Below are 27,740 nucleotides of genomic sequence, written 5' to 3' on the forward strand. Positions count from 1 at the left end.
CACCATGATGCCAGGTGTTGGCCCTGTGTGCCTCGGTCGTATGCAGTCCTGATTGTGGCGCTCACCTGCACGGTGCCAAACATGCATACGACCATCATTGGCACCAAGGCAGAAGCGACTCATCGCTGAAGACGACACGTCTCCATTCGTCCCTCCATTCACGCCTGTCGCGACACCACTGGAGGCGGGCTGCACGATGTTGGGGCGTGAGCGGAAGACAGCCTAAGGGCATGCGGGACCGTAGCCCAGCTTCATGGAGACGGTTGCGAATGGTCCTCGCCGATACCCCTGGAGCAACAGTGTCCCTAATTTGCTGGGAAGTGGCGGTGCGGTCCCCTACGGCACTGGGTAGTATCCTACGGTCTTGGCGTGCATCCGTGCGTTGCTGCGGTCCGGTCCCAGGTCGACAGGCACGTGCACCTTCCACCGACCACTGGCGACAACATCAATGTACCGTGGAGACCTCACGCCCCACGTGTTGAGCAATTCGGCGGTACGTCCACCCGGCCTCCCACATGCCCACTATACGCCCTCACTCAAAGTCCGTCAACTGCACATACGGTTCACGTCCACGTTGTTGCGGCATGCTACCAGTGTTAAGGACTGTGATGGAGCTCCGTATGCCACGGCAAACTGGCTGACACTGACGGCGGCGGTGCAGAAATGCTGCACAGCTAGCGCCATTCGACGGCCAAAACCGCGGTTCCTGGTGTGTCCACTGTGCCGTGGGTGTGATCATTGCTTGTACAGCCCTCTCGCAGTGTCCGGAGCAAGTATGGTGGGTCTGACACACCGGTGTCAATGTGTTCTTTTTTCCATTTCCAGGAGTGTATAATGTGGACAAAGCTACAATATTTCTAGATATTTGATTTTAAAATTTACTTGAAATATATGAAAATGGCCTAATATCAACTACTTTCTTTCACACTTATTTTTTCCCTGCCCATCCAACATATTCTTGATTTGGTAAATCTCTAAGACTGTTCATTGCTTTCGTAAAAAATTACTATTTAGTCACTTAAGGTTCAGATTTTTCCCTCTTTTTGGGCCGAGTTATGTTAAGAATTCCTTTCTTTAAAAAGATTATGTGCTTGCCATGCTTACCATTCAGAAATTTTGAAGTAATTTAAATTTTTTGGCAGATGCCAGTTCAGTGATTTGAGTGTAACCAGACAGCGGATTTGTTCCTTCTTTGTACCTTACTATAAACTGTTCCCTGTGTTAGTCACTAACAAGCCCATATCTCACCACCTTATGTGGCTGGTAAAAATCCTAATCTGTAGAACATTGGGATAATCATGGAACTACATAAAATAGCACTTTATGTTCCTGTATAATTTAGACATCCTTCAAGACCTTTGCTGCCATTCCATTGGCTCAAGAGAGGGTATTAACCAAGTTCTTTAACATTAGGTGCTTGCTGTTGCTGGATGATCTAAAACTGTAAGCTAAAGAACTTACCACACTGAAGTTCCAAAGAAACTGGTGTAGGTATGCATATTCAACTACAGAGATATGTAAACAGACAGAATACAATGCGGCACTCACCAATTCCTATGTAAGACAACAAGTGTGTGGTGCAGTTAGCTCGGTTACTGCTGTTACAATAGCAGGTTATCAAGATTTAAGTGAGTTTCAATGTGTGTTACAGTCTGCGCACAAGCGATGGGACTCGGCATCTTCCAGGCAGTGATGAAATTAGGGTTTTTCCGTACGACATTTCACCAGTGTACCATTAAGATCAGGAATACAGTAAAAACCAAATCTCAGACATCAATGTTGCTGGGAAAAGATACTGCAACGGGAACAACGACTGAAGAGAATCGTTCAACATGACACAAATGAAACCCTTCTGGAAATTGCTACAGATTTCAATTCAGGGTGCGAACATTCAATGAAACATGTTCAATATGGGTTTCCGGAACCGAAGGCCCACTCCTGTACCCTTGATGACTGTATAACACAAATCTTTATGCCTCACCTGGGCCTGTCAACACTGACATTAGACTGTTTATGACTGGAACCATGCCACTTGGGTCAGATGAGTCTAGTTTCAAATTGTATTGATCGAATGGATGAGTATGGGAATGGAGACAATCTCATGAATCCATGGACCCTGCACGTCAGCAGAGAACTGTTCGAAATGGTGGAAGCTCTGTAATGGTGTGGTGCATGTGCAGCTGGAGTGATATGGGACCCCTGATATGTCTAGATACAACTGTCACAGGTCACATGTATATAAGCATCCTGTATTATCACCTGCAGCCATTCATGTCCATTGTGCATTCTGATGGACATGTGTAATTCCAGGACAATGTGACACCCCACATGTCCAGAATTGCTGCAGAGTGGCTCCAGTAACACTCTTCCGAGTTTAAACACTTCCGCTAGCCACCAAACTCCCCAGACACGAACAATACTGAGCATATCTGGGATGCCATGTGATGTCCTGCTCTGTAGAGATCTACACCCCCTCGTACTCTTACAGATTTATGGAAAGCCCTGTAGGATTCGTGGTGTCAATTCCCTCCAGTACTACTTCAGCCATTAATCGAGTCCATGCCATGTCATGTTGCAGCACTTGCAGGGGCCCTACAAGATATTAGGTAGGTGTTCCAAGATTGACTGAAATTAAATATTTAATGTACTGTCACATTATGCTCATTAAGAGGTATAAGGTCTTTAATGTTTAATACAATAAGGCAAGTATTACAATTGCAAACTTTTTGGAGGTAGCTTAACTGATGGCAAGCAAGTTCACATACTTCATTCATCCAGCATTTGATTAAGAGTGCTTATTGACTTCCAACAAAATATGTTTCAGTAATCTTTTTTTCATTTTAGTAGTTTAAACAATGATGTAAGCAGCTGCGACACAGCAGAGGTGTGTGTGTGTGTGTGCGCACACACGATCGTATGGAAAATTATTGACAGAACAGGAAGTTGATCTTCTTGGCAATTTTACTCCAAGTATTCAGATATTTCATATAGTAATGTAAAAACATCCTTACACCCAGAAGCATATTGTTATTGTTATTATTATTATTATTATTATTATTATTATTATTATTATTATTATTATTATTATTATTATTTTTTCTTATCTCTAGTCAAAAGTAGAAAGTGACACGGACCTTGATCAAGCGTGACTTCCTTTTTAACTGTATGGTATATGTTATATTGCATTTAGGAACTTTCGGGTAATTGAACATGTATCAATAATTACGGATTTCTGTAGCTGTACATATAAGTTTGGATGTAGCTGTATTGCATTGATGTACTGGTGGATATTTTGTGGTATGACTCCTGTAGTTGATAGTATAATTGGTATGTCAACTTTATCCTGATGCCACAATTTTTTCTCCTGTTTACTTTTGTATATTTGTTGTATTGGGTATGGATATTTCGATTAGTTGTGTTAATTTCTTATTTTTATTGGTGAGTATGATGTCAGGTTTGTTATGTGGTGTTTTATCTGTTATAATGGTTCTGTTCCAGTATAATTTGTATTCATCATTCTCCAGTACATTTTGTGGTGCATACTTGTATGTGGGAACGTGTTTTATAAGTTTATGTAGTAAGGCAAGCTGTTGATGTATTATTTTTGCTACATTGTCATGTCTTCTGGGATATTCTGTATTTGCTAGTATTGTACATCCGCTTGTGATGTGATCTACTGTTTCTATTTGTTGTTTGCAAAGTCTGCATTTATCTGTTGTGGTATTGGGATCTTAAATAACATGCTTGCTGTAATATCTGGTGTTTATTGTTTGATCCTGTATTGCAATCATGAATCCTTCCGTCTCACTGTATATATTGCCTTTTCTTAGCCATGTGTTGGATGCGTCTCGATCAATGTGTGGCTGTGTTAGATGATACGGGTACTTGCCATGTAGTGTTTCCTTTTTCCAATTTACTTTCTTCGTATCTGTTGATGTTATGTGATCTAAAGGGTTGTAGAAGTGGTTATGAAATTGCAACGGTGTAGCCGATGTATTTGTATGAGTGATTGCTTTGTGTATTTTGCTAGTTTCTGCTCGTTCCTGAAATAATTTTCATAAATTGTCTACCTGTCCATAATGTAGGTTTTTATGTCAATAAATCCCCTTCCTCCTTCCTTCCTGCTTAATGTCAATCTTTCTGTTGCTGAATATATGTGATGTATTCTATATTTGTGGCACTGTGATCGTGTAAATGTATTGAGTGCTTCTGGGTCTGTGTTACTCCATTTCACTACTCCAAATGAGTAGGTCAATATTGGTATAGTATAAGTATTTATAGCTTTTGTTTTGTTTCTTGCTGTCAATTCTGTTTTCAGTATTTTTGTTAGTCTTTGTCTATGTTTTTCTTTTAGTTCTTCTTTAATATTTGTATTATCTATTCCTATTTTTTGTCTGTATCCTAGATATTTATAGGCATCTGTTTTTTCCATCGCTTCTATGCAGTCGCTGTGGTTATCCAATATGTAATCTCCTTGTTTAGTGTGTTTTCCCTTGACTATGCTATTTTTCTTACATTTGTCTGTTCCAAAAGCCATATTTATATCATTGCTGAATACTTCTGTTATCTTTAGTAATTGCTTGAGTTGTTGTTTTGTTGCTGCCAGTAGTTTTAGATCATCCATGTATAGCAAATGTGTGGGTATGTTCCAGTAATATTGTATCCATAATTTGTATTATTTAGCATGTTCAGAGCAAGGCAGAACCAGAAAGGACTTAATGAGTCTCCTTGGTATATTCCACACTTAATCTGTATTGGCTGTGACGTGATATTATTTGAATGTGTTTGGATATTAAGTGTGGTTTTCCATTTTTTCATTACTATGTTTAGGAACTGTATCAATTTAGGATCTACTTTGTATATTTCCAATATTTGTAGTAACCACGAATGGGGTACACTATCAAAAGCTTTTCGGTAATCAATGTATGCATAGTGTAGTGACCTTTGTTTAGTTTTAGCGTGATATGTTACCTCTGCATCTATTATCAGTTGTTCTTTACATCCTCATGCTCCTTTGCAACAACCTTTTTGCTCTTCACTTATAATTTTGTTCTGTGTTGTATGTGTCATTAATTTCTGTGTAATGACTGAAGTTAATATTTTGTATATTGTTGGTAGGCATGTTATGGGGCAGTATTTAGCTGAGTTTGTTGTGTCTGCTTGATCTTTAGGTTTCATATAAGTTATTCCATGTGTAAGTGTATCAGGGAATGTATATGGGTCTGCGATGTAACTGTTAAATAATTTAGTTAGATGTGAATGTGTTGAGGTGAACTTCTTTAGCCAGAAATTTGCTATTTTATGTTTTCCAAGGGCTTTCTAATTGTGAGTAGTATTAATTGCTTTGGTGACTTCATGTTGCAAAATTATCATATCAGGCACTTGTGGTATCATCTTGTATGTGTCTGTTTCTGCTTCTATCCACTGTGCATGCCTGTTATGTTGTACCGGGTTTGACCATATGTTGCTCCAGAAGTATTCCATGTCTGTTATGTTTGCTGGATTGTCTATTTTAATGTGAGTGTTATCTATTGTCTGGTAAAATTTCTTTTGGTTTGTGTTGAATGTTTGGTTTTGTTTCCTTCTATTTTCACTTTTTTGTATCTTCTAAGTCGTTTGGCCAATGCTTGTAATTTCTGCTTCTTTTCATTTAATTGCTCTTATCGCTTCATGTTGTGAGATTTTACTCAACCTTTTTCATTTTTTTTTTTTCTCTGACATTTGATGTCTTATAAATTGTGTTTTAGCTGTCCAATGTATTTTCTCAGTTTTTCTATTCTGATCTGTAGCCTGTGTTGTCATGCTGGTTTTGTGGGTTTCTTCTGTGTTGGTTGGTTCCGATCTCTGCCTAGTTTGTATATTTAGTGTAGTGAGTGCTCCTATATAAACCAGTAGTTTTAACTCTTCCATAGTTGTGTTGATAGTTTTTATTGTTGTTTCGACTTGTGGGTTATTTGGCGGTCTATGCAAGAATGGTCTAATGCCTGTATTGGTGTCTATGTATTCTCTATATATATAAAACAGAAAGAAACTTCCACATGGGAAAAATATATTAAAAACAAAGATTCCAAGACTTACCAAGCGGGAAAGCGCCGGCAGACAGGCACATGAACAAAACACACAAACACACACACAGAATTACGAGCTTTCGTAACTGGCAGTTGCTTCGTCAGGAAAGAGGGAAGGAGAGGGAAAAATGAAAGGATGTGGGTTTTAAGGGAGAGGGTAAGGAGTCATTCCAATCCCGGGAGCGGAAAGACTTCACTTAGGGGAACACACACACACACACACACACACAATAGCAGACATATTTAAAGGCAAAGACTAAGGGCAGACATGTCAGTCGAGGCGGAAGTACAGAGGCAAAGAAGTTGTTGAAAGACAGGTGAGGTATGAGCGGCGGCAACTTGAAATTAGCGGAGGTTGAGGCCTGGCGGATATCGAGAAGAGAGGATATACTGAAGGGCGAGTTCCCATCTCCGGAGTTCGGATAGGTTGGTGTTGGTGGGAAGTATCCAGATAACTCGGACGGTGTAACACTGTGCCAAGATGTGCTGGCCGTGCATCAAGGCATGTTTAGCCACAGGGTGATCCTCATTACCAACAAACACTGTCTGCCTGTGTCCATTCATGCGAATGGACAGTTTGTTGCTGGTCATTCCCACATAGAAAGCATCACAGTGCAGGCAGGTCAGTTGGTAAATCACGTGGGTGCTTTCACATGTGGCTCTCCCTTTGATCGTGTACACCTTCCGGGTTACAGGACTGGAGTAGGTGGTGGTGGGAGGGTGCATAGGACAGGTTTTACACCGGGGGCGGTTGCAAGGGTAGGAGCCAGAGGGTAGGGGAGGTGGTTTGGGGATTTCATAGGGATGCACCAAGAGGTTACGAAGGTTCCACTTTGTATTCATCTTCCATTTTTCTGTAATCTATCATACATTTTATCCTGCCTAATTATACTCAATAATACGTAATTTACTTCCAAACCATAACCTAAAATTTTCAACGCTTTCAACATAACCGCTGCTATAAAATCCATTGTCCCAAGTTTACAAACATTTCGTGTAAACTCGTGAATACTATTTCACAGCTTCAGTTCCTTTCACCCATTACACAACCATTTCAGTTTTTTTCCAACAACTTTCGTTTTATTTCCATTCCCGTTTTTCCCACAAAACCGATCATTTTTTAGCAGCTTCCCACAGGTTTACACGTTATTATTTCTTCATCATACAATTGTTAGCCTCATTATCATAACCTGCCAGTACATAACCAGTCCTTTGAATACATTTACACACATATTCTTCGAGATTTTATTCGAAAATTTTTTTCGAATTTTATTTTTTCGCAAATTATTTTTTCGAAACTTTTTTCGAAAAAATTTTTTTCGAAATTTTCTTGAATTTCCCCACCCTTTAACGTAATCTGGAGACAACCTAACTACCCAACCTTTGCACCCATTGTTGTTCACCAACCTAAGTTCAGCGCATGATCAACATAGCTCATCTCAAACCAACACTTTTTCGACTTTTTTCACACCTTTATCTCTCCCTATATAAATCTCTCTTTACTTTCACTTTAACCTCATATTACCCTTTCCACCTACTAATACCATGTCAACCTCACAACATCCCTACAACGACCCCATTAAATTTTACTTACATTCCCTCCGCAAACATGCCTTCACCCTAGCCAGATTACGCTCCCATATTTTATTTACTCAGGCTTGTCTGACATTTGGCATTACTCCCAAAGGCCTCACACTTAAAGTTCCCATCTCTGGCTGCAATCCTTCTTTCCATCAGTCCTTATACCAGTTCCAAACAGCACAATCCATAGCCCTTACCCGCCTAATCCTTCACCTATACATCGACTCGGCCAATGAACACATCCGTCAACTCCTATCCCAAATCAAAGTCCTCAATCTTTCCTCTCCCACATCCACACCGGCTGTACATAGCATCCTCCTACAGGCCAACCGCAAATTAGAACAACATGCCACCCTCCACCTCAAAAAACTATCCAATCTCCTGGTTTCACACCTCCGGAAAGGCAACTCACTCACCCTCCACAACCTTTCTAACAAACCTCAACCTCCTCTCATTGCACACAGACCCAGTCTCTCCCATCTACTCAATCTCCCACTTCCAGCTCCACTCCCCCCAACACCTCAAAATTCCAGTCAACACAATCTGGAACCACAACACCCCAATTCAGTAGTTAACCTTTCCTCCAAACCCCTCTCCCAATCCGAAACCTCTGTCCTATCCAAAGGCCTCACCTTCAGCCCCACTCCCAGGTTCAACCAAACTGCCCTTGTCAAGGATTTACTGTCCTACACTCGTAGTCTCTGCTGGATATATCACTTTGCCACGAAGAAAAACAATCCTGATCCCACTCCTAATGATCCAACTCCCCAAGACACTATCCAAATTGAACCCTGCCTGCAACAGTTCCGTCCTCCATCACAGCGCGACCCACCTCCTCTTCCTCAAAATCACCCTCTCCAAACCTTCCAGGAATTTCTCACTTCCAGCCTTGCCTCTCAATCTTTCTTCAAAAACCTTAATCCTACTCCCAACATCACCACAGCCGAATCCCAGGCTATCCGTGATCTGAAAGCTGACCGATGACAAAGGTTCCACGACCGTGGTACTTTATCGTCGGGAGTATGTGGCTGAGGGACTGCGTCAGCTTTCAGACAACTCTACATACAAAGTTTGCAGAGGTAATCCCATTCCTGATGTCCAGGCGGAGCTTCAAGGAATCCTCAGAACCTTAGGCCCCCTACAAAACCTTTCACCTGACTCCATCAAACTCCTCACCCCACCGACACCTCGCACTCCTACCTTCTACCTACTTCCTAAAATTCACAAACCCAAACATCCTGGCCGCCCCATTGTAGCTGGTTACCAAGCCCCCACAGAACGTATCTCTGCCTACGTAGATCAACACCTTCAACCCATTACATGCAGTCTCCCATCCTTCATCAAAGACACCAACCACTTTCTCGAACGCCTGGAATCCATACCCAGTCTGTTACCCCCGGAAACCATCCTTGTAACCATTGATGCCACTTCCCAATACACAAATATCCCGCACGTCCAGGGCCTCGCTGCAATGGAGCACTTCCTTTCACGCCGATCACCTGCCACCCTACCTAAAACCTCTTTCCTCATTACCTTAGCCAGCTTCATCCTGATCCACAACTTCTTCACTTTTGAAGGCCAGACATACCAACAATTAAAGGGAACAGCCATGGGTACCAGGATGGCCCCCTCGTATGCCAACCTATTTATGGGTCGCTTAGAGGAAGCCTTCTTGGTTACCCAAGCCTGCCAACCCAAAGTTTTGTACAGATTTATTGATGACATCTTCATGATCTGGACTCACAGTGAAGAACAACTCCAGAATTTCCTCTCCAACCTCAACTCCTTTGGTTCCATCAGATTCACCTGGTCCTACTCCAAATCCCATGCCACTTTCCTAGACGTTGACCTCCATCTGTCCAATGGCCAGCTGCACACATCCGTCCACATCAAACCCACCAACAAGCAACAGTACCTCCATTATGACAGCTGCCACCCATTCCATATCAAACGGTCCCTTCCCTACAGCCTAGGCCTTCGTGGCAAACGAATCTGCTCCAGTCCTGAATCCCTCGACCATTACACCAACAACCTGAAAACAGCTTTCGCATCCCGCAACTACCCTCCCAACATGGTACAGAAGCAGATAACCAGAGCCACTTCCTCATCCCCTCAAACCCAGAACCTCTCACAGAAGAACCCCAAAAGTGCCCCACTTGTAACAGAATACTTCCCGGGACTGGATCAGACCTTGAATGTGGCTCTCCAGCAGGGATACGACTTCCTAAAATCCTGCCCCGAAATGAGATCCATCCTTCATGAAATCCTCCCCACTCCACCAAGAGTGTCTTTCCGCCGTCCACCTAAACTTCGTAACCTCTTGGCTCATCCCTATGAAATCCCCAAACCACCTCCCCTACCCTCTGGCTCCTACCCTTGCAACCGCCCCCGGTGTAAAACCTGTCCTATGCACCCTCCCACCACCACCTACTCCAGTCCTGTAACCCGGAAGGTGTACACGATCAAAGGGAGAGCCACATGTGAAAGCACCCACGTGATTTACCAACTGACCTGCCTGCACTGTGATGCTTTCTATGTGGGAATGACCAGCAACAAACTGTCCATTCGCATGAATGGACACAGGCAGACAGTGTTTGTTGGTAATGAGGAACACCCTGTGGCTAAACATGCCTTGATGCACGGCCAGCACATCTTGGCACAGTGTTACACCGTCCGAGTTATCTGGATACTTCCCACCAACACCAACCTATCCGAACTCCGGAGATGGGAACTCGCCCTTCAGTATATCCTCTCTTCTCGATATCCGCCAGGCCTCAACCTCCGCTAATTTCAAGTTGCCGCCACTCATACCTCACCTGTCTTTCAACAACTTCTTTGCCTCTGTACTTCCGCCTCGACTGACATCTCTGCCCTTACTCTTTGCCTTTAAATATGTCTGCTTGTGTCTGTGTATGTGCGGATGGATATGTGTGTGTGTGTGTGTGTGTGTGTGTGTGTGTGTGTGTGTGTGTGTGTGTGTGTGTACACCTGTCCTTTTTTTCCCCTAAGGGAAGTCTTTCCGCTCCCGGGATTGGAATGACTCCTTACCCTCTCCCTTAAAACCCACATCCTTTCATCTTTCCCTCTCCTTCCTGAAGAAGCAACCATTGGTTGCGAAAGCTAGTAATTCTGTGTGTGTGTTTGTGTGTTTTGTTCATTGTGCCTGTCTGCCGGCGCTTTCCCGCTTGGTAAGTCTTGGAATCTTTATTTTTAATATATTTTTTCCCATGTGGAAGTTTCTTTCTTATATATATAATCACTCAAAATTAAGTGCTAATCTGTAAATTACAACAAATAATAAAAGATGAAAGCTTTACTTACAGTGAAAACACCTGGTGTGTGTTCATCATCTAGGCTCTTTCTGACATCAACAATCATAGTGCCATTACGCTGATCTTGACTGACAATGACAAATTCTACAGCAAATCGAGAATTGTTAAAAGATGGATCAGTGGTTAGTCTGTCAAATACCATATCCACCTGAGTGGTGTTTGAAGTGTGTAAAAGGTGAGGTAAATTCTCACTGTGGTCATTGAAGCCGAAGACTTCTACCTAGGATAAGAACAAAATTCATAATTACTGTAAAGTCATTTACATTCATTTCTTTGGAATTTAAATATCTTGCAACCACGTAAAAACAAAAAGGAACAGAAAGATCAATCAATTTTTGAGTTAAAATCATCTGCAATCACATTTCTACTTTATTTATAATGTACAATATAATCTGAAGCCCAAAGTTCTGCCTTCCTAACAAATGCTGCAAAAATTACTTTTTTGTCCTTTGAATGTTACAGAAGGTCAAACTTGTTTAGTTACAATTATTTCTAGTGCAAAAGCATGTTTTTCATATGATTCTGGTAAGCAGAGCTTGACTGTTTATCACAAGTAGAATGCACTTAATCCACACAGATATCAGATAATAATTCAAGAACTTACTGCATACAACTACCACTAAAAATGTTCTGAATTTTCCATTAAAAACTTGAGTTTCTCAATACACAAAGAAACTGTGCTTTCTGGGATTTATTAGAATGACTTACATAAGGATACCTTTGAACAAAAACACTAGTTCATACACGTACATCGCAACTCGTCATTACTCTCATAGTAACAAAGTTCTTCGACATGTGTTGCTCTCCACCCCTAAAACCGACGTACAAACAAGTTTCACCATAATCTCTATTAAAAAAAAGTACAAGGAAATTACATTTCTCACTGGTAAAAGGAGAACAGTAGCATCTTAACATTTCATTCACTTTTTCTGATGTGTGTACAAGTACTAAGAAGCGCCAAGCCTTCACACAAATATTGTTATCTACCTTCAACAATTGCGAACTTTTGTCCTTTCTGCTACAGACAACACCATATAAATTGTGTAACATTAAGGCATGGCAATACACAGAAAGACTACTCCAATTCTGCAATCTTAAATCTTAAGAGATCAATTGAAATGTGCAGTAACAGTTGTTGGCTTTGATTCTAAGTAAGTATCGTGTTATGTGACATCATGGTTGTCAACATATTAGAAATAGATCATATTTGAAGAACAGGTTTGGCAGTATGTTGTCGTCCTCTCTATTGCTAGATGTTAGTACTTTAAATTTGTTTTAAGTGTTCAGTGTTATTTGAGGTTATCAGCGCAATAGTGGCCTAACCCACATTTTTGGAAAAAATGAGATATTCACACAGAACATCACTTTACGCCCCACCATTATGTCCTACGATCACCAAACATGTGTTCGGATATCGTGGACAAAGTGGAAGCATCAGATGATTTTTATGCACCGTGTAGTGCCGTACGAAACTGAGTGCAATAGTGGCCTATGCCACATGGTCCACTATTGTGCCATGTATGCATAGCGAGTAGGCCGGTGGACAGCGTACCATACATCATACAGCACATGATTCACAGCGGAGGACACAGCTGCAGTATAGACTCACAGTATTGTGGTCGACACACTGCTCAACAGTCATTTGTGTGTGTGTGTGTGTGTGTGTGTGTGTGTGTGTGTGTGTGTGTGTGATTTCAGACCTATTTGGATCGGACACTACTACCAATGTCTCAGACGTGGAAAGTGCACCTGGCCGGTCCATCCAGTGTGCAAGTGGTACAGTGGACAAGTTACTTGTCATATTAGTAGAGCCCAGTCAACCCAGTACATCAAAAGATACCACCCCCACTACGTCAACCATGGATGTATCGGAGAGGTATCTTAGTACTGGTTCCATAATTGCACTGCAATGAGTAATAAAACAGGTCTGGATTGCACACCCATGAGCTTGGAACATTTGAAAATAAAAGCGATCGAAAGGGAAAGAATACATTAACGTGAAGGGAAATTTAGTGCCAAAGAAATGTCCCACCCTCTGAGCATGCGCGTGTCAGAAGGAATGTGGTTGACTTTCTTCACCCGAACAACAGCAACATATATTTGACTCGTTCTATGCATTAAGTAGTTACGACTTTTAGTCAGCATACATTTTTGCTACGGTGAAGTTAGTCCCTACAGCCCGTGCATATTCCTTTGGTACTACAGAGTCACGATGAGTAACAACACGTCTATACCATTTCTAGAATGTAGAGGGAGTGGACGTGAAGGTGTGTAAAAAGTTCTTTAAGAACATTTTGCGGGTATCAGATGGTTGGATTACAAGGGTTCTTTCCCACAAGTGCAGCACCAGATCCCACCCATCGATAAGCAAGGCACATGCCCTGCTTAAAACAAAACAATATAAAAGATGGTTGCACTGGAGAACTTCATAGAACAGTTTACAGCATATCTGAGCCATTGTGCACGAATAAATGAAACAGTGGATCAGAAGCATTTGTCAACAGAACTGAGCACGGGGTTTTTACACCATTTATATAAAGCTAAGCATGATGATCCGGTCTCTTAGTACATATTAGGTCAGATATTTAATACAAGATTTATCTTGTCATTTTATCCCCCTGTAAGCGATTCCTGCCGTAAATGTGGCCTCTACAACATCAAAAATGCTGCAGCCAACCCCATGGAAGAGAAGGGTAAATGAAAACATGAAAGCCTTACATCAACGAAAGGCCAAAAGCGCGCGGATGGGACATACTGCCTCAGAATACGTGACATATGTACCAAGAGAGCTACCATGTATGATGTATGTATGGAGTGAGGGAGACGCATTCCAAGGACTGCAAGAAATTGGATCATGTCTCATGCATTACATTAAACATAAGATCCAAACAAAGTGACTGATTATGTGCTGTGATCAATGTGGCAAGCAAAACTTGAATCACAAAATGCCCTTACTGTGTCAAGTCATAGTTCTGTATGCAGACTTCACACCAGAAGTAATCGCCCATAAATTCATAGTCAGTGAGCATTCATATCTAGCACGTGACCAGGGCTTCGGTATCATCATGAAGAACAGGAAATTTCACCCGAACATATACACACCCTCTGACTGGATGAATCATCAGCACTACATGAAAACACCACCCCTTCACCACTATACTGATGACAAGGAATGATTTCATGTCCACAGTACATTTAGAAATGTGTAACTAAAGTGTCAACACAAAACACCAGGTCGCAATGGTTCCATATTCAGTGGCTTCAGTGTAAAGCATCCTCTCCCCGTATGTTTTGTAAGTATTCCAATGAGCCAGACGTCCTGTTTGTCAACGTCAGTTTTGCTAAATGAGGATCAAAAGTAATTGAGACTGACTTACTATACCCCAATGGACACACTATCAGTGCAATGATAAAGACCGATTTAATGACCTTGCTACAGTTCATACCACCAGTGTACCATGGTTATTACCGTAACTTGAAGACATCTGCACAGCTGTGTGGTGACACCATCCCTGTCAATGATGATGCGGATGATGATCATTAATGCCTAATGTGTATCTTGTCCAAGGTTTGACTACAGCGTCTAAAGCAATTGCCCTATCTCACATTTTTCACGTATTACAGCCAAGTGCGCCAGAACAATAATGGCCTAACCCACACAAAAACGTTCTAAAAACACTATTTCGGTCAACTCCACTTAAAGCCGATTACTGGACACCATACCACGTTATGTATACAACAATCATTGCTATACGCTGCGATCACTACCTTACACATCAATTCCGCAAAACACAAGATCTTCCAGTGGCCATTCCCACAAACCAGTGTGCTGTGGGTTAGGCCACTATAGTGCTGATAACCTCGTTTAAGGTTTTTTCTGTCAACCGTATATTACTAAACAATGGAAAATCCAGGATGAAATAATGACATTATTCTGGCCTTGGCGACCAGAGACTGTGTGGTGTGGTGTGGGGGGGGGGGGGGGGGGGTTTCTATTGGATGAAGGCCTGTTTGGCTAAAACATTTGACAGTCTGTTGTGCCTATCTGCAACACAGTATCTCCACTCTACATTACTTATAGACGTCATATTGGGATTGTGTGTTTGGAGCTTCCTTAGCAATTTACTGTACTGTCAGTGGTTATGGGCTACAGATTTGTTTCTGGCTTTGGAATTGTTAGTTCAGCACACTGTTGGTGACTGGACATTTAATTTTTGTTTTGTATTTGTTCTGAAAAGAAATTCACTAATATGTCACAGTACGTGCAACGGATGATTATGCAGTAACAACAATGAAGGTCCTTCAGTAGTATTGCCTGTTGGCTGACCATTTCAGGATCAATTTCCACATCATGCACAAACTGTAAAGGTACGATTTTCCCTTCGTATCTAGTGCTTTGTTACAACACTGGATACATATGACGTATTCACCTCTGATATTACTGATAATTTATCACAGGGTCTACAGATACTGTATGTTATGTGGATGTACGGGGTGAGGGGGGGAGAAATTGAACTTTCCCTATTTAACACATTATAACATAGAAACTAATTACCGCATGAATACCAAACTGGGTAGCATTAATGTCCAGAGTATGCAGTGCACGATTTCTATGTGTCACAGCACCACCCTCCAGTTCCAACTACAGCCACTAAGTGCCGTGACCAGCCATTGTTATCCATAGTCTCTCACACCTTACCAGCTGCAGTGCACTTTGACATGTCCTCATGAGCACGGAAAAAAAGGAGCCAGGGTGTTATTGGTGTAGCTCTATTATAAGTACAACAGTAATACTGCAGCTGCGCTTCGTGAATATAGCCATCTGAATGGATTATGGTAGGGTCCTCTTGCTCCACCTGCTGTGTGGAGTATGATAAAGTTCAAATCAACTGGAGATCTGGGCTTTGCTTGGGAAGAGGCCAACAAGCAGACGCATCACAGATGGTTAATGAAATTGCTGTTGCTATAGTACACAATGTTGTGTACAATTCCTGATTGTCAGGCAGTGCAAGTACTGTGTCATGAAAGTTGTATATTCCATGGTCTATTGTACTAAGGTGCTTCAAACCATCCTCAAATGGTACCCGTACAAGATCCATATCGTACAGCAGGTTGCACCATAGGACACTCAGTAACATGCTAACTTCGCTCTCCACTTTCTTGCAATGATTGAAGTTCAGGGTTGGCCCTGGACCATACTACGGACAGACGAACCTCATTTTTCTCAGATGGTGAGGTGGACATATGCAACTATCAAGTGTGGGGACCTTACCTCCTGTCATTGTACATGAAGTTCCTCTTTACAGTGAATGTGTCACTGTGTAGTGTGGCTACACAGCTGTGTTCACTATTTGCCCATTCATTTTTTAACAGGTTGGCACTCTATGACCAAAGATGTAGTGTGACTGGCCAGCATTACTGCAATATGCTTCACCAGCATGTTTTACTGGTTCTGCAGGAGACACACATTGAACTTTACAGTTTTCATGCAAGGTGGGGCCCCACTGCACATCGCTCGTAAGATCACATGCTTCTCTGAAACACGTTTGGAAATGATTGAATTATCAGCCTATCATTTCCAAATGCTTGGCAGGCACTCCCTTGATTTCTGGTTGTGGAGCAACCTGAAGGACAGCAGGGGAACATTCACATGCGCTGATCTGAAGTGCAGTATATTAAGAGATGTGCAGCATACCTACAGATATGTTTCGTTCTGCTGTGCAGAAAACAATCCTGCACTTTCGGACACTTCTGGACATTTATAGTCGCCATGTTGAGCACCTTTTGTAGCAGTAATGATACCACTATGTAACTGTATCATGTACCATTGGGACACATCAAAAGTGTTTCAATTTAACTGATTCTGAATTATTTTCTCTCCCCCAGGTCCTTGACATTAAAGCTACCACATTTGGTCATCATATGGTAATTAGTTTCCATGTTATAATGTGTTACAAAGGGAAACTTTAATTACAACCACACGGTATATTAATAATACACTACAATTACATGAAAATTTTTGAAAACAATGTAATTGGGCAGATAAAAAACTACTCACCAAGTGACACCAAGAGAATGCTCAAACAAAATGTTACATATGCAAGCTTTTGGAGCCAGTAGCTTCTTCTGGTACGTTTTAAACTCAAGGAAGAGGGGGGAGGAAGAAGACTGGCGATGTTTAGGAAAAGGGGTAGATTTTGGGAAACTCACGCATAGCCCCAGGTCAGGGGAAACTGATCCTGCCCGCTAAGACCCCCCACACAGGGTTCTGAGTGACTTCTGAACATTACACTTTTTCCTAAAACTCACCAGTCCTTTTCCTTCACCCCTCTTCCTTCCCCTTCAACCCTTTTGCCAGAAGGAGCTACTGGCTTCAAAAGCTTGGGTACATAATACTTTTTATACGAGTGTACTGCTGCTGCTTGTTGAGTAGCTTTTTTTGTGTATCCAATTGCATTATGACATTCCCATGAGTTAGATAGTTGTCCTTTGGTGGTATTTGTTTTATGGCAGTTCATGATACATGGGTACATTCACACACGAATTTTATTCACTCTGAATAGTTTGTGTCGTGATCTAGGTCATTTCCTATATTTGGTTTTATGACATGCCTTGGACATTCACTTCAGGTGTATGACGTAAGTATGCTTATCTATGGTTTGCACCTCAGCATTTTATACTTTGACATGACACACAGATTTATTTATTTTTTCATTGAAAGCTTACCCTGCTGACTCTTAGATTTTAGTGAAGCTGTCCTGCTGCAACTGCTACTTTCTCCCAGATGTGTTGTTCACACTAAACATTATCTTGGGTTCTATATATACTGTGTATGGTATGACATTTAGTCTCTGACACATTCATGAGCGGAAATGACCATACGCTACAAGTCCAATATGGCGCTTATGACGTCATTATGTAAACATGACCACAAACACGAAAATACATTGAAAAACCAACACACTCGTTCCACAAAATTTGAAATGAAACGAACAGGACAAGCGTGGGAAATTGGATGTTTTTGGATGGGGATAAAGCAAATATAAACAAATTTAGAAACACACCACCATACCAAACCACACAAAAAAACAAAAACCGACAACACAGAACTTCCCAAATTCCACTAAACACAATATCCTCTGGAATTGGACACTTCCCTTGATGTATATATCTAAACAGCAGCTCCCGATTCCACAAATAACACTTCCCTTGACCTATATAGCTCAACAGCAACTCCCAATACCGGAGCATCCACAGCTACAACCACACACTGGAATTTAACACTTCCATTGACCTATATAGTTCAAAAACTACCAATACCAAATCATAAAACCCAAAACTACAACCACGTCTACAATCATCTCTACCTCAAAAAACACAACAAACTAACAAAACTTGAACAGAACACTTCCCTTGAACTGTTATCCTTACGACATCTCCACATCCCTGGCCCGAGACGCTGGAACTTTAGTAACCCTCATTTCTTCAGGACACTGAACACTTCACGACTTCACCCAAAAATCCGAAGAGCTGAGGAAATTTTTTTAGAGACAGAGCTCTGTCCCCCCCCATCATCGCCGACAACCGAAAACTGTTGACCAGGTCAATCACATTCGTACCTACCAAAGACATAAAAGAAAAGAAATCTACCAAAATACACACACAAACAGAAAAAACTACAACATTGACATATCAGAACCAAACTGTTAACTCACTGGAAAATATTCCGCTGAAAGCACAGTCACTACCGATATCACATGTGCAATGCTACCATGCAAATGAACCCCATACGCCAAGTAACACACTACCCATGAATACACCACCAGAGAGCACCATCGATCACACCAAAACAACACCTGCAAACACGTCACTCTCACAAACTAAATTTCGCACCATCATGCCGTCACACACCACAACAGCCTTACATCACGGGTCAAAGCCGACGAGAGGGATCCGACACTTTGGCCGACCCACTGAACAACCTGCTGCAGCACTGGTATCTGACACTAGTCATTCCCTCTTCAATAAATAAACTACATCAATTACTGTGTTTTTCTATTTAATTAACTCAAAGTTAAGTACAGAACAAATGTCATGTTTACACTGTGGTCCCATTAGTACTGATGAGATTACTGGTAAAAATTAAAATGAAATGTGACACTTAAGTAGCAAAAATTCTAGCACTAATGCAGCCCCCCCCCCCCCCTATATATTTATGAGTCACATATTTTAAAAAATACACAAAATGAGAAAACCACTGAATGCTGTTACAGTACGCCCTGCTGCAAGGGACAATCCACAACGATAGCACAAATAAAATGTAAAAGTTGCAAAGCTAACTCTTACATTTCCTGAAGTTTATGTAGAGTACGTGTACTTAATAAGCATGAAAATATTTGAAGACCAGTCCTTAACCCAACAGATTTTCTAAGTTTACCTTGCAGTTTTAGCTTTTTTAACAAAAATGGAAAAATGTGTCATTCATGACATCATGCTACACCACAGATTAATATGTCACCATATCTTTGAATTCACATTCACTGTCTTCGCTACAACAGCTGAACCAAGAGAGATCAGCTTTGTCCCGGGGTTTAACGACGCTCCAGTGAGTGACCTCATATGTGCAGAAAGGAAACAAAACACTGTCTTTTGGTTTATATTACTTTTTGGGTTGCAGTTTCTTGCAATAGTATTATCTGTAGCAAAGCCCGAGGTATAGATTATGCTGACAGGTGACAAAATTTTTGTGTTAGAATCAACAATATAAACATGAATCTCAGCTGTACTGATATACTGATCTGTAGCATAGCCTGTGATCTAGATCAGTAGGAAAATTGACAGTTTGGTTGCAAATTGTTGATGCTGCAATTCCAGCTTCAGGTAATCCCAATGACCCATAGCATTCAATGTTTTGCTTACTATTCTGGCTAAATGCCTAAAAAAGAACATGTTGCATAACAATAGTAGGATTTACAATTTAATTTAATTTTGAAAGTCTACATTTTACACAAAACATTTAATAATGCTGCCACTGGTTACTACAAATAAACATACCTCTACTCTCAATGTTCCATTTTTTGAGACTACTGAATCATTGTAACCATTGGCTTCTGCAGTTAAAACCATAGACTTTTCTTCTTCTCTAAACTGGGTTCTGTTCCAATTGAAGAACTGTGTGTCCAATTCCTTTATGTATGAACTGTTCATATCAGCACGAAACATACCAGTGTCATTGACATCGTTGAATTCCCACACCTATATTTTTAAAAAATTCCAAGAAATCTTATGTCCATAAATCTCATACAAATGAAAAACCTATGTAATAATGCTTCAAAACTATTTTTCTTGTTATTGCTTCTACATGGCATAACACTACATTTTAATGCAAGTGGTTAGCTCCATTAAAGAAGAACAGCTGATACGTTTATGATAGTTAAAAAGAAACTTTTCATACATAAATTCAAGCCATTATTTTACTCTCTGAAGTAGAAAGCTATCATTGTGGCGAATCAATTGTATCGTAAGAAGAATTAGTTACTACCTTCTGTTAAACTTTATTCATCATGTACTGAAACAATACTCAATTACAGATTGAATTTTTTATTTCCCTGATGCACATAAACTGGGCCTCGGCAAACCCCGCTCCCGCATTTTCCCAAGTATACCAAACTAGTCTAATGAGTAAAGTTCAGGCAACATTTCAAATAGAGAGCTTGGCGGTACACTGTCATGCGAACAGGACAAGATAAATAATTTTTTCAAACCTTGTCGATGATGATTCCAAAACTATAAAACGGATCCGTGGAAAACGTTAAAGATCCATCTTCGCCATCAATGAAACCCCTCCAGTCAATCGTGAGATTTGAATCCTTGTCTGTAAGTGCCAGTAAAACAGAAGGCTTCGCAGTAAGATCCCACACGTAGTGTAATGTATCATTTGGACCTTCTGCTTTAACATACACAACAGAATAATGTGAAGTATTGCATTGTGCCAATGTGCAATGTGGATTCAATTCTGAAGAAATCTGAAAGAAAAGGCATTGAAATAAGATGGCGATAACGAAGTAACTGAATACTCTTCAGTTATCACACATACCCTTCTTTCCAGTCCGTCTCCCAACGGCAGGCATGGTGCAGCTGTTAGTAAAACAATAGTAAGCAACTTCAAAACAAAATGCAAACTGTGAACAGCCATCTTCACGGACGCTTTGTTGTTTGACTGCAAGTTGCGGCCGTCGATGACGCACCTTCACATGATTCCCATACTCCACCAAATAGTAGCTGACGTCACATTCATGCTAGGCCAAACTACGGACTACTAATCAATGACTTCTCCCCTAAAGAACCTTGGCCTTCACGCTCATGTATGAATAAATAAAGTCTTGCACTGTCTCTCGTCTCCGCTGTCACCGAGCTCAAAGATGCTCCGAAGATGCAGACGCACAAGAAATCTGGAAAGCGCATTCAATATGTCTGTTTCTGTGAATTCAAACTTGGTTCAAGTCTGAAGTACTAAGTTCAAAATTATACTTGCCTTCTTTTACTTTACAAATACATTTAATACTGGCAAATCTATCTAATCGCTACGAGTGGTGGTACCACTGAATAAACAAAAGTATTCATCACAGATTTCATACGTTCTCATGGAGGTTGGTTAATTAGTTATGTGTTCTATGGATCATTTTGCACGATAGATGGTTATGATATGCAATGGGTCGTACATTCACAACGCAAATAAATTTTATATATGGTTATCATTGTGAACATTTCTCAGGTTTTTTACTACATTAAAGATCTTCATACGCTGCAAGAAGTAATAATCATAACTATTTTGTAGCTAGCTTTAGGTAACATAAAAAAGTACCTAACGTAAACCTGATCAACGAAAATGAGAGATTTTTGTATCACTGGCTGAATACAGATAATGGTTGCTTTCGTAAAGTAGTTGGGAAAAGGCTAAAAGAATCCTTTTTCTTCTCTTGAACGAACAATGTTAGTCACTGGAAAGGAATCGAATCGACAAGAACGCGTATTCCATACAAACGGAAGAGACTTTAGGGTTCCTTATCCTGACGAAATCCGTGGAACAGTAAATGTGAATAAATGCTACATTTCCGATCAGGTGAAACGGCACTGCTTCGTGAAAATAGGTGTCGGGTTTTGAGTATTTGCGAACGGGAGACAGTGCCGGATGACAGTACTCAATATTTTTCATCCAAATATCGCTCTCATTTGCTAGTATGGCATGGACATGTTTCACTCGCAAGCAGTCCTACATTGGCCATAACATCAGTACTCCAGAGATCCAGTGAAGCAGGATGCAGTTTTTTTTTAAGTTATTTAAATCTTTAGCATAAGCTTATGACTTTTGCGAACGTCATACATAGACTGAGTAATATAGTAATACAAATTACATATGTAATAATGGTACACATATTCACATTAATATAAGTAATATGGTATAATGTGTATTGCAACAGGAGTCCTGTAGCTTAGAATTCACTAAAAGCAGTTATTAGGAAGCTTTTAATTATCTATGGAACAACTTTCCTTCACAAGTTTTCAAAGTATGTGCTAGCTTGTTAAATAATATCGGCCCATTACTGTGAGGGCTATTGTCAGTTATTTTTAATTTTGTCTTCTGTCTTAGGTCGTCGTTCTTACTTCTAGTGTAATAATTGTGCAAATCGCAACACTTGTTTAATTTATTTCTACTATTCAGAAAAAAATACAATAAACTTTTAGCAGCAGTGTAAAAGAGTTAGGTTCTGCCACAAAAAAGCTACACTGGCCGCTAGATATGCTGTCGGCTGACGGAAGAACGGCAACTATTCACCGCTTTAGCCGCAACGGAATTTAATTAGGTCCTGCGACTCTGCCATGCCGTTAGTAAAACAGCTACACCAAAATGCCCCCTAGATGTGCTTTCGGCTTACACTAGAACGGCAACTATGCACTCTGCCATGCCTGCAAAAGAAATTCTGCATACACCAGAATACGTTAAACTAAACGATGGAACTTCATTTTTGCGTGCCGTGATAAATTACAAAGCTCACGATTCTAGTTATGTGAATTGTCTGGTCGAAGTCAGAAAGCAACACACACCAGAGAGAGAGAGAGAGAGAGAGAGAGAGAGAAAACATAGGACAATCAACAAAAACAAAGAATAAATGATCTGAACTTCAAGCGAATAAACCCAATGCCTCTGGCGGCGCTCAAAGAACTACTGACGCACAGGCGAAAATTTGACACTCGCGGACTAACACACACACACACACACACACACACACATGGTAGGCAGCTGTAGGTCGCTAGGAGCTTATACACATATGACTAATATATTGTCAGATATTTATGTTGGATGAAAGTTCCATGACAGTACTCTCTGGATCTCAGTCCATGCATTAACCTCATTTCCCTTTTCTATAATAACAAAAAATATTCTGGTGTAGGTCTCCTGCACAGCCCCACAGTTATATACCGCAATTAAGAAACGCCTAAACTTTCCCACAGTATGCAACTTTCAACGTTTGACTTGAAATTATTTTTTCCAACTGGCTTATCAGGTACATGCTTAAATGGACTAAGTATGTTTAAAGGTGCCAAATGTGTAGCTGTGGTATGTGGCCTTGGCTGTAGCATAGATCTTAGTTTTCAGCCTTCGAAAAAGTTGTCAATGTACACAAAAGATTCGCCCTATCACTGGAATATTCCCATTGTATTTATTTGTGCAAATAACGATGTTATTATCACCTTTCCTTATGAACTGAACCATGTGCATACTAGATGGATTGTTGTTGAACAGTGAAAGTGATTGACCAGCATTTCTGAAGTTACTGAAAGATGCAAGAGCTCTATTGTAAAATTCGTACGTTATTACAAAAACACTGTTTGGTCATAACACTGCCTCCCATCAGTATTATTGTGATACTATTGTTTTGATATTTTGAGTACACCTATCCACTGATCACCTTATATTGCATGTACAGAAAAGGAGATGATTGTGTCTTATCTTATTAAGTCTGTAAAAGAAATATTATGTCTAGATTCTTACAGTTGTGTAATTTAATTTTAATTAATATTGAAAGTTACTGAGAATTTAGAAGCAAATCGATGAAATGAGCATTATACTCAACATTCTAAGATGGAAACAAGCCATTGGATTTGAATACCATGTTCTGGCAACTATCTTTAAATATTTTTATATAATTAAATATTAAAAATTATTAACTCGATTGTGAACTTTCTGCTAGCAAAATTTATGTCTGCAAATGGACCTTTGAAGGTGACCAATGCATACAGCTTAAATTAATCCAGTTTGCCATCATATGTTAAAGTGAAATAACAAGTAATTGAACATTGTAGGTTACTAGTAACAGTAATCAGACATATTTCACCGTTCCATCACTGTTCTGCCCAGATTCTTTGCCATTTCATACAAATAATGCCATACATAAAAACTAAAGTCTTTAGAATTGTAATCACATTTTCAAAATTTAGTATTTCAGAATACAATGCTAACAATGTAGATCATTCAAAGTGGATAAATTCATGCACTGTACATTAGTTATCGTCACTTTTTCCTTTGCTCACATAAATTGTACTAATTGAATGTCTACAATCCAGTTAATAACGGTAAGTGTAAATTTTGCTCATTGAAAGTTGGGAAACCAGTTAATAATTTTCAATAATGCATTACACAAAACAGTTTAAAAAATGGTTGTCAGAAGATAGTATTAGAATAAAAAAGGACTGCTTTTATCTTAGAGTTTTGAAAATAGAACTTGGTTAATAAATTTGCTTTAAATTCACAATAAATTTCAGGAATAATTAAAATTAAATTATCTCCTTGAGAGCTTGGCAACCATAAGGACCTAGACATTGTATTTATTTCAGAGGATTAATAAAATAAGACACAATTATCTCCTTTTATGTATCAGAAATATTAACTGATCAGTGGATGTCTGTGCTCACAGTATCAAAAGAATGGTATCAGAATGACACTATTGGTAGGCAGTTTTGTGATAATGGAAATGCCGCATGGCTAGGGCCTCCCATCGGGTAGACCATTCGCCTGCTGCAAGTCTTTCGAGTTGACGCCACTTTGGCGTCTTGCATGTCAATGGGGCTGAAATGATGATGTTAAGGACAACACAGCACCCAGTCCCTGAGTGGAGAAAATCTCTGACCCAGCCAGGAATCGAACCTGGGCCACTAGGTATGACATTTCGTCGCACTGACCAATCAGCTACCAGGGAGGGACAGTTTTATGATTAACACAGTCTTGTTGTAATAGTGGGTGAATTTTACGATTAAGTCCTTGCATCCATCAGTTACTTAAGATCTGATATTCGATAACCTCAATTGTACAACAACAATCCACCCAGCATTTTTTGTGAGCTTACTAATTCATATTTAAAAATCATCTAGTGAGTAGAATGAGTTGCTGATTTTGACACATTATGTGAACTGTTTATTTCAATCTTTTGTACACTTCTAGTTAAATAATCATTCGTGCCCTGCCCACATACACTGCAATACTTAAGCTTATCTAAAATAATTCCATGATTTACACAATGAAAAGCCTTTGAGAGATCTCAGAAATCTGGCAGTGTTCAGTTATTCAAAACATTTAATATTTGATCAGTGAAAGCATATAAAGGATTTTCTGTTGAAAAGCCTTTCTGAAAATCAAGTAACTTATTTGCACAAATACATGAAGCTATTCTTGAATACAATACTTTTTCAAGAAGTTTGGACAAAGCTATCAGAAGTGAGACTGGCTAGTAGATGTTGTCATCAGACGTATCCCCCTTTGTATGCAATGGTTTAACAATAGCATATTTCAGTCTATGCAGAAAACTGTTACATATATGGCTGAGAATCCTAGTTATTATTTGGCAACAAGCGTTTAGCACTTCGTTGGAGATGCCATAAATTTCATGCAAGCTTTTACTTTTGAGCAAGTTTGTTATAGTCCCAACTTCAAAAGGAGAGTTGGGTAGAACTTCAGTTTTATCAAATTGCATAGGTATTGCCTCTTCCATGCAAAGCTTTATTTTTCTAATGAACATCTGGATCCTATTGCCCCCATAACATTTAAAATGATTATTAAAATATTTTCAACCTCTCACTTTTTGTTAATAAACTTTTCTTTCGGTTTAATTGTAATAGTCTTGCTGTGCTCTTGGTTGCCCTGTTTACAATTCAACAATTGATTTAATTTTATTATCAGAGTTGCTAATCTCAGATGTAATTCACATGCTCCTGCCTGTACCTTTTTTAATAACTTTTCTTAAGATAGTACAGTTTTTTTATAATATTTGACTGTTTCTGGGTCATTAGTTTTCTTGCTATTAGATACGCTTCCATTTTACGTTTACAAGTTTTTTTATCGTTTTAGTAAGCTATGGTTTTCACATTGTTACTTGCAATTATACTTCACCATTTTCTTTGGGAAAGTGTTTTCAAAAATAAGTTATATTTTATGTTAGTACCAGGTTCCCAGTACTCTCTTCCCAGTGTAATTGCTACAAGTACTGTCTGCTAAAAGCCTTGCATAGCATTTGCGATCGTTAAATCGTCAATTTATCAGTTGAAAGCACCATTTTGGAGAATAATTTTGCATTATTGTAGGGAGCTATGACATTACTGTGCTTGATGGGCGTCATGATCAGAAAGACCATTCTTAACAGGATAAATGTTTATTTGATTAAATTTATCTTGATCTATGGAACTATCATATATCAGTGTGCTACATTCTTGTACTACCTGAGTAGGAAAATCAATAAGTGCTGTCAAACTGAAAAAACTGAGTAATACGTCAAGATCATTCTTCGTATCAGATTCTTTTAGGAAATCTACAATGGATTCGACGCAAATAATAATTTGCTTCGCTCTCCCTGACAGATAGCACAACAAGGACTCCAAGTTTTTCACAAATATTTGAAAATTTCCCAATGGTGATCTATACATAGTTACAACTATAAAATTACCATTTTTAGTTTACGCTTTCATGCACATACTTCTATGTGCTCCTCTATACAAAAATTTATTTCACACTATGATAACTTTCCGCATATATGACAACTCCTCCTTTTTCCGTATTGTCTCTACTTATATATGCTGAAAGCTTATATCTGCTTACATTTAACTTTTCCAAATCTGTGACTATATGATGTTTATACAGGCACAGTGCATCTATTGCATTCTCTGTTTCTAAATCTTCCAAGCAAAGAAGACATTCATCTACTTTGTTTTTAATCACCTGATATTCTGATGCAATATACTAACATTACATTACACTATACTTTTACAAGAATCTTGTGATATATTAATATCTTTAGTACTTGCTTGTTGGAGCTTGTCATTATGTTTGATTCTTTTCGGCATTGTATTGCTGGAACTGATCTTAGCCTAAAAATGTGGCACTCCCAGAGGTTCAGTGCCTCTCATCCCTTAAGGTTTTTGCTATGAAACCAGCCAATTTACCATTGCCTTTCATACTGAGGCGTGGCCCATGACTTGTGAAATTCCACTTACCAATAGTATCCACAGGAACCAAACCCATGTCTGACCCAGCAGCAACCCAAAGCAGCTGATTCAACTCCATATTGATCCTCCTTACAGAGTTGTTCAGTGGGAGCTGATCATACCACATGAAAGCAGGCACCAGACCAACATTTGTATGGCTCATAGCAGAAGCTATTTTTACCAGGTCACTTTCAAAATTCCAGTGCTGATTCCTATCAGTACTGTT

The 27,740-nt window shown here is 39.8% G+C and overlaps 1 protein-coding gene across 2 annotated transcripts in view; it reads right to left on the reverse strand.

Annotated features, from left to right (window-relative positions):
• Positions 1 to 21,780, reverse strand: part of LOC126281337 (glycosylated lysosomal membrane protein-like) — a 59,472-nt gene extending 37,692 nt beyond the window's left edge. For both annotated transcript variants that reach the window (XR_007551251.1, XM_049980218.1), the window contains exons 1-5: positions 21,516 to 21,780; positions 21,078 to 21,432; positions 20,746 to 21,006; positions 20,036 to 20,236; positions 10,971 to 11,201 (exon numbers count right to left, since the gene is read on the reverse strand). Coding sequence is in view for 1 of the 2 variants with exons in the window: in XM_049980218.1 (XP_049836175.1) it covers positions 10,971 to 11,201; positions 20,036 to 20,236; positions 20,746 to 21,006; positions 21,078 to 21,176 (792 nt within the window). In the remaining variant the exon portion in view is untranslated. The remainder of the gene's footprint in view (positions 1 to 10,970; positions 11,202 to 20,035; positions 20,237 to 20,745; positions 21,007 to 21,077; positions 21,433 to 21,515) is intronic.
• Between the last annotated feature and the right edge of the window lie 5,960 nt (positions 21,781 to 27,740).

The sequence above is a fragment of the Schistocerca gregaria genome, chromosome 7, assembly GCF_023897955.1.
Source record: "Schistocerca gregaria isolate iqSchGreg1 chromosome 7, iqSchGreg1.2, whole genome shotgun sequence".
In the NCBI taxonomy this organism is placed as follows: domain Eukaryota; kingdom Metazoa; phylum Arthropoda; class Insecta; order Orthoptera; family Acrididae; genus Schistocerca; species Schistocerca gregaria.